Source organism: Manis pentadactyla, chromosome 17, assembly GCF_030020395.1.
Source record: "Manis pentadactyla isolate mManPen7 chromosome 17, mManPen7.hap1, whole genome shotgun sequence".
Classification (NCBI taxonomy): Eukaryota; Metazoa; Chordata; class Mammalia; order Pholidota; family Manidae; genus Manis; species Manis pentadactyla.
This window is the reverse complement of record NC_080035.1, coordinates 63,212,009-63,228,974: the sequence shown is the minus strand read 5'-3', so window position 1 is coordinate 63,228,974 and position 16,966 is coordinate 63,212,009. Positions and strand designations below refer to the sequence as shown.

Here is a 16,966-nt window from a genome sequence, read left to right as displayed (position 1 = left end):
ATAATATCACGTATCCACCAGGGTAAACGCACACAGAATGGTCAAACTGCCCTAAAAATCCCCTGTGCTCCATCCACTAGTCATCCCTCCCTCTCCCAGCCCCTGGCAACCACCGCTGCGCCTATCTTTGCTATTGCTTTGCCTTTTCCAGAATGTCATGTAGGTGGACTCACACAGTATGTAACCCATTCAGATTAGGTTCTTTCACTTAACAATCTACATTTAAAGTTCTTCTCTGTCTTGTCATGGCTTGACTCCTTTTTTTAAAATCAGTGTCAGTGGATGATATTTCATGTATGAAGGTGCTAGAGTTTACCCATTCACCTATACAGGACAACTTGGTTACCTTCAGGTTTTGTGATTATAAATAAAGCTGATATAAACATTTGTATCCACATTATGTGTAGACATAAGTTTTTGACTCAGTTGGGTAAACACCAAGGAGTGTGTTTCCTGGATCATATGGTAAGACTATGATTAGCTCTGTAAGAAACTGCCAAGCTGTCTTTCAAAGGGGCTGTGCCATTCTGCATTCCCATAAGCAATGAGTGAATCAGAGTTCTTGTTGCTCCACATCCTCACCAACATTTGATATTGTCAGATTTTTGGATTTTAGACATTCTAAAGGGTATACAGTGGTATCTCACTGCTGTTCTAATTTGCATTTCACAGATGACATACAATGTGGAACACCTTTTTATATGCTTATTTTCCAATTTTATATCTTCTTTGGTGAGGTATGTTTTTCAGATATTTTGTTCATTTTTTTAATGGAGTTGTTTTCCTATTGTTGAGTATTAAGAGTTCTTTGTATATTTTAGATAACAGTCCCTCATCACATAGACCTTTTGCAAACATTTTCTATTTGTGGCCCATCATTTCATTCTCTTAACAGTGTCTTTCAGAGAACAGATATTTTTTAAATTGTAATGAAGTCCAGCTTATCAATGATTTATTTAATGAATTGGGTTTATAGTGTTGTATCTGAAAAATCATCGTCAAACACAATGTCACCTAGAATTTCTCCTATATTATCTATTAAAAGTTTTATAGTTTTGTTTTTATATTTAGATTTATAATCCATTTTTAAGTCCTTTTTGTTTTTTGGTTTTTTTTGCATGTGGATATCCTGTTCTTCCAGAATTATTTGTTAAAAAGACTATCCTCCACTGAACTATCTCTGCTCTTTTGTCAAAGATCAGTTGACTATATTTATGTGGGTCTATTTCTGGGCTTTCCATTTGGTTTCATTGATCTATTTGTCTGTTCTGTCACCAATACCACACTGTTTTGATTACTGTAGCTTTATGGGGTCTTGAAGTTGGGTAGTGCCAGTCTTCCAACTTTGTTCTTTTTTCAGTATCCTGTTGGCTCTTCTGGATCCTTTAACTCTCCACATAAACATGACCTCAATATCCACAAACTTGTATCTTGTGATTTTTTTATCAGGATTGTGTTGGACTACAGATCAAGTTGGGAAGAACAGACATCTGATCAATATTGAGTCATCCTATCCATGAACATTGAATATCTCTCCATTCAGTTAGATCTCTGATTTTTTTTCATCAGAATTTTATAATTTTCCACATACAGATTTTGTACATATTTTGTTAGATTTATACTCAGGTATAAATACTTAGGTACAGTTAACCCTTGAATAATAACATGGGGGTTAGGAGCACCAATCTCCTGCACAGTCAAAAATCCATGTACAACTTTTGACTCTTCAAAAACTTCACTACTAATAACCTGTTGACCAGAAGCCTTACCAATAGCAGAAAGTCAATTAACACATATTTTGTATGTCATCTGTATTATATACCATATTCTTATTATAAAGTAAGCTAGAGAAAAATGTTTTTTCAAATTGTCACAAATGTACAGGAATTTTTCAACATATTCACATCTGTAAATAAGTGGTTCAAACCTGTGTTGTTCAAGGGTCAACTGCATTTCATTTTTTGTTGGTAGCAGAAATGATATTGTTTTCAATCTCAAATTCCTGTTGTTCATTACTGATATATAGGAAAGCAATTGATTTTTGTATAGTAACTGTATCCTGCAACCTTGTTATAAGTTCCAGAGACTTTTTTGTTGATTCTTTCAGATTTTCTGCAGAGATAAGTCATGTTGTCTGTGAACAAAGACAGTTTTATTTTGTCCTTCCCAATCTGTAGACCTTTTATTTCCTTCTTGTCTTATTGTATTAGCTAGGATTCCCAGGATGACCCTAAGAGGAAGGTGAGAAGGGGACATTCTTACCTTTGTCTTGGCCCAACACAGAATGTTTGTACACAAATAATATGTGCAAAAAGACATGCCTTTACCTATAATGTAGGCACCAAAAGAAGTTTTAGAATCTTCTTTATTGATGTCTTTCAATTTGAAAGTCTAAGCCATATTGCTATAGTTTATATCCATAGATATTGATGATAAAGCTTTCTGCCATAGATGCTATCAAGTATTAATATCAACCAGGTCAGAAGTGTAAATGGCCGTACCACTAAGGACTACAGATATAGACCGTAGTCTCTGCTGGAAACACTGGGAAAAACCCACTGCAGCAAAGGCAGATATTAATTTATGCAGATACAGTTTAATATGTAAAATGTATGTTAGGGAAGTGTCAAGACTTACACTGAAGTTATAAAAAAGAGCTACATCAAGGTTTATAGCTCAGTAGTAGATAATGAAACAGATACTGCAAAAGTGACATGTACCTCTCAGGTAAGGAGTGCAGTCAGTGGTGTGTCTGTAAAATAATGCATGCCCAGTGTGAACAGTGTCCAGCCACACTTTATTGTGACCTCCTGGGTACAGTAGAAGGACTGTTACCTAATATCTATTACTTCAGTCCTCTGCCTCCAAACATTACAAAAACAAAGCAAATAACCCATATAAATATACGCTGTTGAAATTTATTTCACAGAAGCTAAATAATGACAAAAGGATGTAATATGGCAATCACAACTCTGATTTTGCTTTAGAGATAGGACTGACAACCCGTAAGCTGGCATTGACCCAAATCTATGGCTATATGTTTGGCATGAAAAATTCTATGGCTTCTGGAACATTCTTTTTATTTGAATTTAGGTTTATTCTCATGATTATGAAAGGCCAGTGAACAATTACACATTTGAATTTCAAATGCAACCATGAACTACTGAACTACTGTAGTTTTCCACTTTGAAATAAGAATCTATGGTCAATAATATTTTGGATCAAAACGTAAGCAGTTTTTACAAAGGCAAATGGTACTGATTATTCCCTACATTTGAACTATTAAAAAATCTCATTCAATGAGTCTGGTAATAATTATTCTAGAGTCCAGCTTCTAAAAGCAAAAATGTGAGGTCTCCCAATTTTGGTTTTAAATGGCAGATCCGCTTGAGCAAATCAAATGACTAATGCAGTGCTTGGCTTCTTATAAATTTTGGTAGGTGTTCAATTTAGCCGGTCAGAATGATTCTCAGTGCCCAGAAGAAAATCTCAAAATTAATACTCCTTATTAAGAAAAGCTGTGTTTTAGACACCTTCTAGAACAGTTCTTGCAAAGGCATAAAGACAGGCTCTTGCAAAATATCCCTTTAATTAGTGTCCCAAGGTGAAGTTAAAATTAGAATGGGGTGGAATACTTTCTCTTCCATTTCTCCACAAGTATTTAATCAGGTGGTAATTTCAATGAGAAATCATAATTGTTAAATTTTCTTTCCTTTTGTTTCTTTCATAAGCAATTCATTTGCTGAAAACATTTTCCATTTAATATTAATAAGATCAACACTGTTCAAGAGAATATTTTTAAATCTATACACAGAGAAAATTAACTGCCATGGTTTGCTTCCATTATTTTCTAGTTATCGACAAAAGAAACATTAGGGGAGAGGGCAGGGCTGCATGGTGACCTTCTGACCATAATGCTTCTGTGTTTGGAGAAGGGGTGACTTCACGCCCGTTTGTCCCAGACAACATACAAGCTTAATTTAGAGCAGCATTCAAAACTAATCAAATTCCACATCACAGAGTGACTCCAATACCTTCCATCTAAATTCAAAAACAGTATAATTAGTAATCATCCTAGTTAGCTCATCTCCAGCAGTGAATAAAATTGCTGTGGATTAGCAGGATTTGGATCAGTAGGATTTAAAAAAAACTATCGCGAAGGAGCTTTTAGATAGAAGAAAACACAAAACAACCAAGAATTCAAATTTCTGGGAAACTGAAGTATGCTCCCAAATGGAGAAAATGCAGGCCATCCTGTGGTGTTTGGAATGAAACTGTCATAATGGAAGGACAATGACAGGAACTAAAGTGAAAGGTTTTTGACTCATTCATGTACATCTCCACACACACAGAAGGGAAGTACTCATTTTTTGACTCAAGACTTGTAAATATCAAAAGATTTTTTATGTTAAAAATATTCTTGACTAGAAATATACTTGTGGTTCTCCATCTTCCCAGAAATCTACCTATGAATATGTTTCTCAGAAAATTGGTACTGCAAATATATACATGTCTGCAGATAATATGACATAATATGCCATAAAAGCGTTTTATGGAGCTATGTCAATTTTTGTTCTATATGAATGAAGAAGATGGAATAAATCTTCTCCAAGAAAGACAAATGTCTGCTCAGTGCCCTTCCCACTGACTTCCAGAAACATCCCCCACCCATTTTTTTCCCTGCCCCATGTATCTAGTTAGAAACACTTAACCAGGACCTCCAGCCAGGAAGCCCCCTTCATGCCTTCAATTAGCATCACCAAAAGTATACCATTGCTTGATTAACACAGCCAAATAGTCTCTTTCACACCTATGCATTTCTTTGACTCCATTATTCACAGTCATTTAATGCTATTGGTGGGGAGGGAATAAGTGAAAAGTGACTCAACAAGGAGTCTGAGCAATCTGGGGATGAAGAGATGCGAAGGCCCCAGGCTTCCTGTGGACTTCACAAGAAGGAAACTACCTTTAGAGCACCTAGCAGACCAGACGCTGCGCTGGCAGCTTTCCAGGACCAAGCTGTTTGCACCAGAAGAGGCTGCACCTCAAAGGAGGTGAGATCACCTAAAGCGCTCTGAAACTTCTGAAGAATGTCCAATTGAGAGCATCGCACTAAGGATAATTGATGATAATAATAATGAAGATGAAGACTGTTTTTTAATCAGGATTTGAAAAAACATGAGCAAAGGCCCTAATATACTTTCCACCTCATTTGTTTTAGCTCTGAGTTCGCTCTCCCAGTAGACAACAGAGTCTTGGCATTTTCACTGGGAGGCATTCCGGATTAAGTAGGAATCTCAACTTCCACTTAAAACAGAGGCGGGTGTCTTCAGGACACAGAACAGACAAGGAGCCAAATATCCTTCCCTAACCACGTGTGGACTCTGGGGGCCCCGCCTTGCAGACCCTCCAGCATATTTCTGCTTTGTCTGTCCCCAGGAGACAGGGCAGGCACTAAGGACGTGGCGCAGTTCTATTCTTGGCATACACAAACTGTAATTACAAAGAGAAACTGGCTCTGATTTAAGGGGAAAAGGTTCAGAGTTAAATGCTGGTGACTGTCCTGTCCTGATCCGTTTCATGCCCTTGGTGATGCACGTTCTTCGCGGGGCACCACGGCTCCTGCCGGCTTTATGCAGAGTCCTCCCTGAGCTGAATCGTGAGTGCTTCACTTCACTGTCACTAACGCTTCTGGGCCTCAGATTCAGTCAACCAACAGGCACATTAATGAGCACCTACTGTAAGCCAGGGCAGACACGACCTCTGCCCTCCACAGGCATACATTATAGGGGACACAGACAATAAGTAACCAGACAATGAAAAGGACGTTTCAGTCCTGACAAGTGCCATGAAATAAATCGGGAAGGAGACGTGATCTAGAGCCCACGGGGCTGGGATCTGGGCACATTAGGGAGAGGGGTTTGGGGAAGAACAAGGGGTTTCTCTGCACAGGTGAAATGAAACTGGTGCAATGGCGTCCCGGCCCCAGCGGGAGAGGCAGAGCCTCGGCAAAGATGAGCCAGCGAGCTGGCCTCCGCAGCCAGGGACCGTCAACAGTCAGCATGGCTGGAGCATGTGGGGCATGTGCTGAGCGAGGGGACCCCGAGGACCAGGGAAGACAGGCGGCTGTGGCCAGACGTCACTCAGAAAGGCCTGGAGCCAGGCCTGCAGGCTGCAGGAGAGGACAGAGGGCTGCATGGACTGAGTGGGCACAGCCCAGGGGGAGCCGGGCCAGCTGCAGATGGCTGGCCTTGATTTCTGTTGAGCTTCCAAAGCACATGTCCTTTCACCAACATATACGCGTTTAAATGAGGCCATGAAAAACAAAGCCATTCCAAAAACCGCAAAGTGGGCGGGAGTCCTTAGGAGGGAGACGTCACAGACGAGGTTACATTCAGAGAATGTGGGTCCCAGAAGGTCACTGTGGGGCTTTGAGCACCCCGGAATCCAGAGCTCAGGCTCCCTGCACACAGACACAGATGAGGCCACATGGTGGGCGAGCCGTGGCTGTAGCGGTCAGCCCAGAGCCCAGCAGGGTGGCAGTCCCGGATGGGGAGGGGTTGCTTGGAATCTGGGCAGTGGCCAGATGGGGGCATGGGAGGGGCCCATGGGCCCCAGGCTTCTCCTCCGAGCCCACAGAGGCTGAGTCCTGGGAGAGCTGTAATACACTACAACATGCAAATAGTAATATTTGTTTATGCTGGTGTATAAATTATTGAACAACAGACAGGCAGAGTGGGTTGTAATTACCACCAAAATGGGAAGAAGGAGACTTTCATCTCCAAAAACTTTGGGACAGAAGACTCTCAAGTCTGAAGCTTTAACTAACATTCCTCATGCTGGACAGTCTAATGCTCTTCAAAACTGCAAGGTATTCTGTCATTACTAAGGGTGTATAATTCCACAGTTAAGCAGTTAGAAAGAACATTAAAACCACGTGTTTTCTGGGACATGGTGAATTTCTAGAATGTTCAACCAGGGCTGAATGGACAGCATTCTCTTCAGTAATAAAAATCCCAGAAGAGATAATATTATTACCTGAGAAATTCTCTGGTTTCTAGTTAGATTTGGATAAATGGAATGTTTCAGTTTTGCACATCTACTTGCCAGATGAAGTCTGGGACTGTGAACCACACTCTGCTCTGCTAAGCACCCAGGAGCCACCCAGCAACCTGAGCCATCTGCCCAGAGCGCGATGCGCTGAGGGCCACGGGCCATCTGAGCGACTGCACAGGGCATGCGCTGTGCTCCGGGCCACGTGCACAGAGCGGGCAGTGCACCGAGGGCCCAGCCTCCCAGCCACCTCCCCAGCACTGCCCCACCCCTTCTCAGGGTGAGAGGCAGCTGGGTATCCCGAACCATTTACAGCTTCTATTTAAGGCTGAGAAATGGCTAACTCCAAAAGCAGTTTCTCTCCCACTCAGTGAAACAATGCTGAGAGGAACACAGGAGAGCATGAGCTCTGGTCTCCTATCTAAGAGCTGAAAGGAGGGTGATGCCCTCCAGCCCCGTGGCCACACCGCAGCTCAGCCTGGAAGCCCCTCTCCCACTGCCAAGCGGCCCTGCGTGAGCAAAGCTTTGTGTGCTGATCTGCCTTTGGCAAGAAGCAGGTGACTTGTGAGCAATTTAAAATGATCAGGAGATGACTGAGGTTTGTTTCACATACTGTTGAAGATTTATAAACAATAAAATGATGAGGTGGTGAAAAGACTGACTATACTATTCTACCTGATCTGCATATATTCTGGAAGACCATTTTGTGTAGTATATTAAAAAGCAGCATATCCTCTAAAGCAAATGACCTTATATTGTAAAAGACCCTTAAAAGACTACAGATGATCTTGAACATATGAAAAAGGACTGGGAATGTGGCATCCATCCCACTTTCTGCCATGAATTCCCTAAGGGCACCTGTACTTATGCCATGTAAACCTCACTGTACTCTTATTAGAGGAAAAAACAGAAATCATTAGGAAGTCTGACAATGACACCTGAAAATGACCTCAAGTCTCAAATGAAAGGTACTGTATGACCATTGGCAAAGTTTCCTAATATTTATACATCAACCTCCTATATACTTATCTATGTAGTTACAGAAGATGTTTGTAAGTCGCTTGATCCTGAGGGTGCTGGCATAGACACTGGGGAGCCCAGAATGATTGCATTGCAGGGGGGACAAATACAAGGCTGAAAGCCAGACTGGAATGTTATTTGTTAATTAAATTTTCTTCAAGATGAGAAACACTCCTCACTTCTCTATAGCTAGTGTTTCATAAAACCAAGCTTCATGCTTTCTGTGTTCTAATTTGTGGTAATATTCCTAAATAGGGAGTTGGCATTAAACTATACAAGTGTGAGCAATGGTATCAGTAAAGGAAACATACATTTATTAACCTTAAAATTACAAAGATAATACTCTCTGTCCAGTAGAATCATTACTATTTTATAAATGTTCATAATTTAAGGAAATCTTTACTACCACAAGCATAAAATCAACTTGTAATCTACATTTACTTTACCTAGTTTGAGGAGTAATAACCTTACTCCAATTTGATTATTTTAGTGAACATGTAAAATTCAGAAGGCTTTTATGGGGGGACTGATTGGAATGTCTCATCTCTTTTTAAAAGTTGCATAAAGTAGTTAAAATTAACACCTCTTTCATTTTTCCTTCTGAAAAGGAGTCTAAGTAAAAAATGAAATTATTCAAAAGAATGACATGGACTTACAGCCTCTCCACGTGTTCAATGCCTGTTTTTGAAGGTAATGATGACCATCCTTAAACTGAAAATAATTTTGAAAAGTGAAGAGAAACACAGTGGATCTCCATTTATTCTCGGTTGTGGGCTGAATTCTGTCCCCCCAAATGATATACCTCCATCCCGACGCCCACAACCTGTAAATGTGACTCTGTTTGAAGGCAGTTAAGATGAGGTCACACAGCAGGGTCGCTGTTTCATAGGATGGCACTGTCCCCACCTGCCCCCTGTCCTGCATTTTACATTTTACAAATAAAACTTGAGAGTCTCTTGGCTCGATCAAGGTCATGCAAACAGCACTTAGCACTGGGCCTCAGACCCGCCTTCTGGAATTGGAGGCCAGTGTGCAGACACCCACTTCATGGGCTCCTTGTCATCTAGCAAAGATCTAGGGGCCCCAGAGCGTTCAACCTGCTGTCCTTCAGTGCTCCATCTACTTACCCTAAAGTTACTTCTAGATGCTCGATCGGCCCTTTACTTATTTATTCACTCAGCATTTACTCAGCGCTGACCCTGCCCTGGGGATGCAGCAATGCACACAGATTCACACTCGGGTGGGGAAGTCAGACAGACAGACAAGTCCCTAGCTCCTTGACTATCCCGCAAGGCAGGGCCCAATCCAATTAGTTTGGGACCAACACCCAACAGAGCAGAATAAACATGAAAGTATCCAATAAAAACATAGACCAATTTTTTTAAAGATGAAATCAAACTGGAGCAGGGTGCATACCGACCCAACATGACTGGTGCCTTTATAAGAAGAAAAGCGGATGCAGGGGGAGCCCCCACAAGGGAGGCCAGGATGGGAGCGATGCGTGTCCATGTCTGGGGGTGGGGGGCCACCACGGGCCAGCAGCAGCCGGCAGCACTGGACGAGGGATCCTCCCCTGGGGACACCGGAGGGAGCGCGGCCCTCCCTGCACCCTCCTTCCGGAACTCTGGCCCCAGAACTGAGACAGAATAAGCTTCTGCTGTTTGAGGCCACCCAGGGCCCGGGGCTCTGTGACAGCGGCCCCTGGACACTAACGCGCTGCTCCGCATCCTCATACCGACTGTTTATTCCACGCTGCCAGGCTCCAGGAGGCGAGAAATGCTGCCACGTCCTCTGCTAGATACCGGCTCAGGGTATCCACGTCTGGACTTGGGGGATGCGGGGCACAGCAGCCTCTGTAGAATAACGTGGACCCGGGGCGCTGCCTCGACGCGGACCGCAGTTAGTCCGCTGGGTCATCCTGTGTGAACACCCCCGGCGCTGGGGTGCGAAAGCACGTGGCAAACTGAGAAGGTGGGACGTTCTCGGGGTTAGGGGACGGCATCCCGCCTCGGAAACGCCTACCAGCTCTCTGCGGTACGGGTACGACTCTGGGTGCTCGGGACCCTCCCACGTGGTCGCGGATGGTCAGCGACACCTGTCACACTTCCCTGGACGCTCTTCCTTTTCAGGACAGACGTGTCAGTTCCCTCAACGCCCCCTCCCTGGACAGGCAGCCGCAGAGGGCGGCCCTGCGCGCTCAGCCCTCCGCCGGGCACCGCACTCCACCGCTGCCTGCCCGCCGGCGCTGCCCTTGTTTGCTCGCTCGTTTAGTAGTTTTTGCTTTACTCTTAAACTTCAAAAAACCTAAAAACCACCACAAAACCATTTTGCCAGATTTTTTTAAGAACACAGCAGGAAACTCAAATATAGGCGATTTGGCTGAATTAGGAGTTCCAATTATCAAGAGAACAGGAATGAGCAGAAACACAATATGGAAAGTGGAGAAAGGTGTCCGTGCCTACCTACATGGAGGCCGGGGTTGCTGCTTTTCCAAGAGGAGAATTAATTCAGCCATGCACAATGCTGAAAGCATGCAAAGTTTATGCTCAGGGCTCCTTAATGACGCAGAGGGCATTTCAGGCCCTTGAAGTGCCTCGGGTTTGTCCTAAGAATATCCATTATCACTGTGTCACAGCGTGCTGCCCTCAGAGGCCGCGTGAGAGGTATTTGTGGGTTTGGTTTTGCTGAAACTTCGTGGGACCGCGTGCTAATAGGGGCGGCTGATTAACAGAAGCTCGATAAGTAAGTGTGCACTGAGTTGTTTTCTAGTTCTTTGTAATATATGCATGTAATTATGTTCCATTCCAAGTTAACATTTCTGAAGAGGACATGTTAAATTCCATCCAGAGAAGAAAAGTAAAAAAAATGAGCAATGTATAAGACCTTTGGAAGCCAGTTATTGTATCTTTGTCTTTGTAAAGGGAATATTGATTCTAGAAAAAGTAGTCATGCAAGTGATACCCCAGACCAGCTACCTCTCGTCTGAGCTGATGCTGCATAAACAGGGGCGGCGAGCTTTAGCTGGGCTGGGCTGGAACAGGGCCTCTCAAACCTCAGTGTTCACGGGAATCACCGGGAATCATGACATACAGAGTTGCAGTCAGCAGGTCTGCAGTGGGGCCCAAGAGTCTGCATTTCTAACAAGCTCCCAAATCTTCCGATAGGGTTTATCTCAGGGTCACACATTGGAGCCATGAGATGCAGGAACATGCAGCTTTTGCAACATTCTGTGCTCCTGGCTTCACTGGTTCCTGAAAGCTCAGGAGGGAACTGTGCTCCTACTTGAAGAGGCCAGGCTATACCCTTCCCCTGGAGGCACATTCACCCTGAGGCGTTCGTTATAAAGCCAAGCCCCGAACACCAGAGTTTGAGGCTCAGGACATTTCTCCTCTGCGGTTGTCGTAAAATGGCAGATCTTCAAATATAGCTCTTGCCACAGATTTAATAAAAACAACTCTCCTGTTGCAGAATCTAAGCCCCTAACTTCAACATCCAAAATTATCTTTTCTTGCTCCTTTTATGTGTATGTGTGTGTGTGTGTGTGTGTGTGTGTGCGTGTGAGTGTGTATGTGTGTCTATAACCAACTTTCACTTAGTAATAATGGGATTTGGACATATACTTACTGCAAAATACATATTTGTTTCTAAATTATGGTCCAAACTAGTAGAAACAAATCCTAAAGGAAAGATAAGGTACTTTATTTTATCTTTAAGATAAGAGCTAAATAAAATCGATCCCTTTTAAAAATCATTACAATTAGAATTATTTGCATGCTGGGAACATTTAAAAATATTTAGCTCCTTCAAGTAGATTAGGTATTCTACCTGTAATTGTATTCATATTATTAATTTGTATGGATAATCTGTTTTGATTAGAAAGATGTAAAATCCTAGGTGAATTCTAAGTTAGTTGAATTTTAAATAAGGGGTTTTGATAAAGTACACATTAGATATTTAAATCAAATAAGAAACTTTTGTTCAGGTTCACTGGGTGATTATTTTGATGTTCTGATTTGTTTCAATTCAGTCATTTTAAAAATACAGATTCAGTTTTACTTACAACAGATTTCAATGTGTGTTGTATGAAGGAACTATGTACTTCAGTTAGCGTTTATTTTAATTGAGCAGCTGAGTTGTTTCTATCCTCAAGTTGGGTTCATTTCACCTATTTTTGATTTGGTTCCATATTACGCATAGTTTATACAGTAATCATACTGAAAATGTTCACCACGCATTACAGAGTATTTTTCAATTCACAATCATTTCTGAACTCACAACCCTACTTCTCAAGTATGTACATTTAAATGTACATGTCCGCGTGCGCGCGCGCGCACACACACACACACACACACACACACACACACACAGAGCACTGTTGCCCTCATACTTGGTGTTTTTCTGCCCTCTCCTGGTCGTTTGTGAGATTTCTCTTCGGTAATTTTACACTTACCTCCAGTTAAGTATTTTTTCCTCTCGCAGAATTGTAGTTCAAAATACTTTATGAAGCAACTGGACATATCATTAAGAGCTGTTCTTGCATGGCCGAAGGCTTCTAAGATGCACATGACCTGTAGCAAAAGGGATGTTTACTGAGCGACTTATTTTTAAAAATAAAAATGGAGAAAAATAGCAAAGATGCAGGCATATTTCATTATTTAAGAAGTCATCTGTTGTCATACAATGCCACCCTGGAGTTTTAATGTCACTCTTTCTTAACCTGCAAACTCCTAGCATCCTCTGTGTCCAACTACAGCTAATGTTAACAGGATAATGATAACCAGAGCACCTGGCTGAACTTTGCTATCTCTTCACACACACATCTGCACAACTCAACACGTGTTATTTGAGCCTTTAACTTGAATAGAAGAGTAGAAACGCTTTTTTGGCTTTGGAGGGAAGGAATCATCGTTAATAGAGCAAAAGTCAGAATTTATTTTAAAAATAATAAATTAACTTAAGTACTTGCTTGTAACTTTCTTTTGAACCCATATTTACTTTACACACATACTCCTCAGTCGTGAGCCCTACAGAACCCTGGCTGCAGCCTGTTTATGCCCCGTGCCAACACCGTTCTATGGAAACAGAACAAGAATTCTAGATGAAGCCGTGTTTCTTAGTGCCACGTATCCTGTCAGAGGTGGGGAGTTCGGGACTTTACAATCCTGTTAATGAAGCTCTTCCTATTAATCCTGGCATCTAAGATTTCCTTTGACACCTTAATCCTTAAACATTTATTATAAAACAAACAAAATTTCTTCTAACAATTGACTGTGCCTCTGATAATGGTGATAACCCCAAAAAGTCTGAAAATCTGGACAGTTCAAAGGTATTTTTCTATTTTTTTTCCAATAGGGATGTTATAAGCAGTTCCTGAATCAGCCACAAGGGGGAGTACAATAACCTCATTGACAACCCTGGGTTGGTCTTTGTCGTTTCTGGTGATAGTATTTTTTAAGAATTTTACTCTAAATTAAAGGAAAAAACGTTGCTGCTACTTTTTAACTTCCTGGCCACTGCTCAAGTAAGGCATCCAATTCACCTGGAAGTATTTCATTTTCTGAAAGATTATAAAGCAACACTCTGATTCTAATCATGAATCAAAAGTGCCAAAAGTTGTGGTAATAGTGAAACATAGTAAAACACCTGTTTTCAAAGTTTGAACTTTTGGGTGAAACATATTGAATCTTTACAGAAATCCTAAACTTAGATCTTTCTATAATAATCTAATTTTAAGGATCCTGACTTGGTACTAGTGATGACAGAAATGTCTTCTGAAAAATAATTTGAACTAGTTTTTTTGAAGGTTCTATTTTTTTTTACTCCTTTCCAATAGTTTAATATCAAATGAACACACAATGAAACTTAAATGTAAGCACACACATTTTAAACATGTATAATATTACACTAAATGTTCAAAAATTCATTAAAAGGATTAGAATTGATTTTTTAAAGATAGTTTGGCTTCTAGTTATTTTGCTGATGTATCTGAAATTAAATGGATCCTTTATTATCATAGAAAAGGGACATGAAAAATGATCAGTAACATGTGTCCAGACTGGAAGGGTAAGGGCTCAGGACAAGGGCTTTGGAGAAGTAGTTGCTCCCACATTCCTGCTAAACACAGATTATATAACACTGAGCAAGTTCATGAATCCCCCAAATCTCATTTTCCATTTTCCTTTATTCTAACACAGGAGTAACTCCATCTGTGGTCATCAATGTCAGGGGGTAAAGCTCTCTGCTTGGTGCCTGGCATATGGTAAGCATTCAATGAATAAAAAGATTAATTTTATTTTTGTTAATAATAATAGAAAACACTTTTATTGTGCTGATTATGTGCCAGGCACTATTCTAAAGATCTATACATATAATATAATATATAATATAATATATAATATATAATATAGGCATAATATAAAATTATATATATATATACACACACACATACATGTATATGTATGCATCTGTGTGTATGTATATATATCTAGGTTCTTGAATCCTCATAACTAGGATATCCATTTTATAGAAAAGGAAATTGAGAGATTAAGTCTTTTTCCTAAGGCTCAGAGTTTATGAATAGTGGAGCTGGGATCTGAGCGCGAGCAATCTCTCTGCAGAATCGGTGTGTCTAGTCACTGCACCAAGGGCTACCACTACTAGAATAACCGTGAAGATGTATATGGCACACTGCTAACATAGCACAAACACTACTGAACAAAATATAAAAACTCATATGGCATTCTTTCATTGTGCACGGCTAGTCCATAATTCAAGATTAAAATATTGGTTAGACTGAAATACTGGTTTTTATCTTTATACACTTGACTAATAGGTGGCACTAAACAAATGTGTTAAGAGAAATATAGAAGAAAATGCCAAATGGGTACTGTTTCACTGTTTACCTTAATTTTGAAGCAACATAATGAGAATATGGCACAGTAATAAAACTTTAAATAAAAATATAGGCAAAGGGAAGTAAGTGTATATTTTCTCAGTACTTACTGATTCAAGTATTATTGTCATGATGTGTTTCTATTTACATTGTATGGTATTTTTTTCTATAAAATTTTAATAGCTATGCCACTAAAAGTTATGTGCTATCATCACCACGATAGTTAGCCTACTGTATTTTCTAAAAGAAAAAACCTGTGGTCTCCTCAATAAAAAGAATGGCTTACTCAAACTGACCCCATTGCTGTGTTCTGTGAAAGCAGTTGCTCAATAAATATTTATTTAAGAATTTGAATGGAATTGAATGTTTCTTAAAGTTGAAACTCATTGGGGCCAGAATTAGTAAAAAGTCCCAGGCAGTCTTTTTTTCCCAGAAGATGACTTGGTGTTCCAATAAGCCTACTGCCACGGAAAATCCCCTGCTTCTACAGTATAAATTCAAATACAAGGGATTAGAAACAACAGCCTTCCGAACTGACCTTTGCTGTTCTGTAATTGTTCAGGGGAACCACAGCAATATCTGTGGTGACAGGATACAAACCCATCTGTCCCTCTGTGAAGTGCTTGCTGACGCCCGTGGCAAAGGCAGGATATGAACTTCTGCAGACTTTTAAGATGGATCATTTGAAGGATACGATTTAGAAATATTACAGCCGTGCACCCTTAGAAATATGTGTATCAGCCACATAAAACTCATCTATTGAGCTCAGTGCTGAGCTCCCCCTTTCTCATGCACTCCGCACCCCTTCTTGGACAGCTCTGCTCACCATGTCACCATAGGATTTATAAATGGCTAGCTTCCTCCTGAACCCCTTCAGTTGGTTCTTTGGCTCCCGTCACGCCAAATAACAATTTTTAATTTATAAATCTTTCATCATGCCATTGATGTAACCACAAGGAAAATGTTCTCTACTCCTCAGCCTTACACTATCTTCTGCTGAAGCTCATCCCAAACTGTCCTTCCTTTATGTCAGTACATTCTTTTACTATTTATTCTTTGGTAACTGCTGTTCAGAATAACCTCTAATGGCTGCTTTTCCTCACACTACAGTAAGATCCAGGGCGAAGTGGCTTGGTTTAGGCCCAGCCAGAACTTGTCAGTGGAAGATCCTACGTGCATGTTTGCCACTCACACAGCCCCATATGGCTGCGTCATGCCCCTGGGCCTGAAGAAAACTGGAGCCATCCTAAAGGGCTGGGACTGATGGGATACTGTTACTGTCTGGGAGGCTGAAAGAGGCTGCGGTCATGAAAAAGTTCAGGTTTCTGGCTGTGGGAATGAGGACATGGCTGTGCCACTGACTGTGATGGGTATCCTGGGAGGAGAAAGCTCCATAAATCAGACTCTGGATGTGTCTCTGGGGTCCTGGGAGGTCCAGGAAGGCTGCTGGACAGGCGGGGCTGCGTCTTAGGAAGGGGACGAGGATGCGATTAGGATGGAGAGTAAAGGCATCTGGATGGGCCAGTGAGCTCAAACCAGGGCAGACTGTGGAACCCGAGTTCTCTAAAGTAACTGGGCTCCTTTAAAAGGGTCTCATTTTGTCTGAAGTTTAGAAGTTATCATGCACTTCTATTATTCTCAAGTGATTTCCTTTATAAATGCTGAAATGTGGAGGGTCAGCTCTGTAGGTAGGGACTTCCAGAGCAGCACCTTTCCATTCTGATCATTTTCTACATTGGTTATAAATTTCCTCTCTGTTCCCTCTGCTAGCAGTTCTGTGTTGCATGTATGCAGGATTGCAAGAGTCTTCTATCAGACCTTAAGTTCTTCCTCCAATCTGCTGCATCCTGGACAAAACTTGTTCATAAAACTTGCTACCACTGTGTAAAAACAAGAGAATCTGTCTACAGACAAGCACCTGCAGGTGTCTCCTTCAGTGAAACTTCTGGGTTTTATTGTGTGAAATTTCTGACCTTTATTTTAGCTGTTAATAGGCCTTTT

The 16,966-nt window shown here is 41.2% G+C and overlaps 1 protein-coding gene across 6 annotated transcripts in view; it reads right to left on the bottom strand.

Moving 5' to 3' along the window:
- Positions 1-16,966, bottom strand: part of MYO16 (myosin XVI) — a 570,453-nt gene that overhangs the window by 258,033 nt on the left and 295,454 nt on the right. For all 6 annotated transcript variants that reach the window (XM_036893691.2, XM_057494602.1, XM_057494601.1 and 3 more), the window contains exon 15: positions 12,524-12,641. In XM_036893691.2, the coding sequence (XP_036749586.2) occupies positions 12,524-12,641 (118 nt within the window). The remainder of the gene's footprint in view (positions 1-12,523; positions 12,642-16,966) is intronic.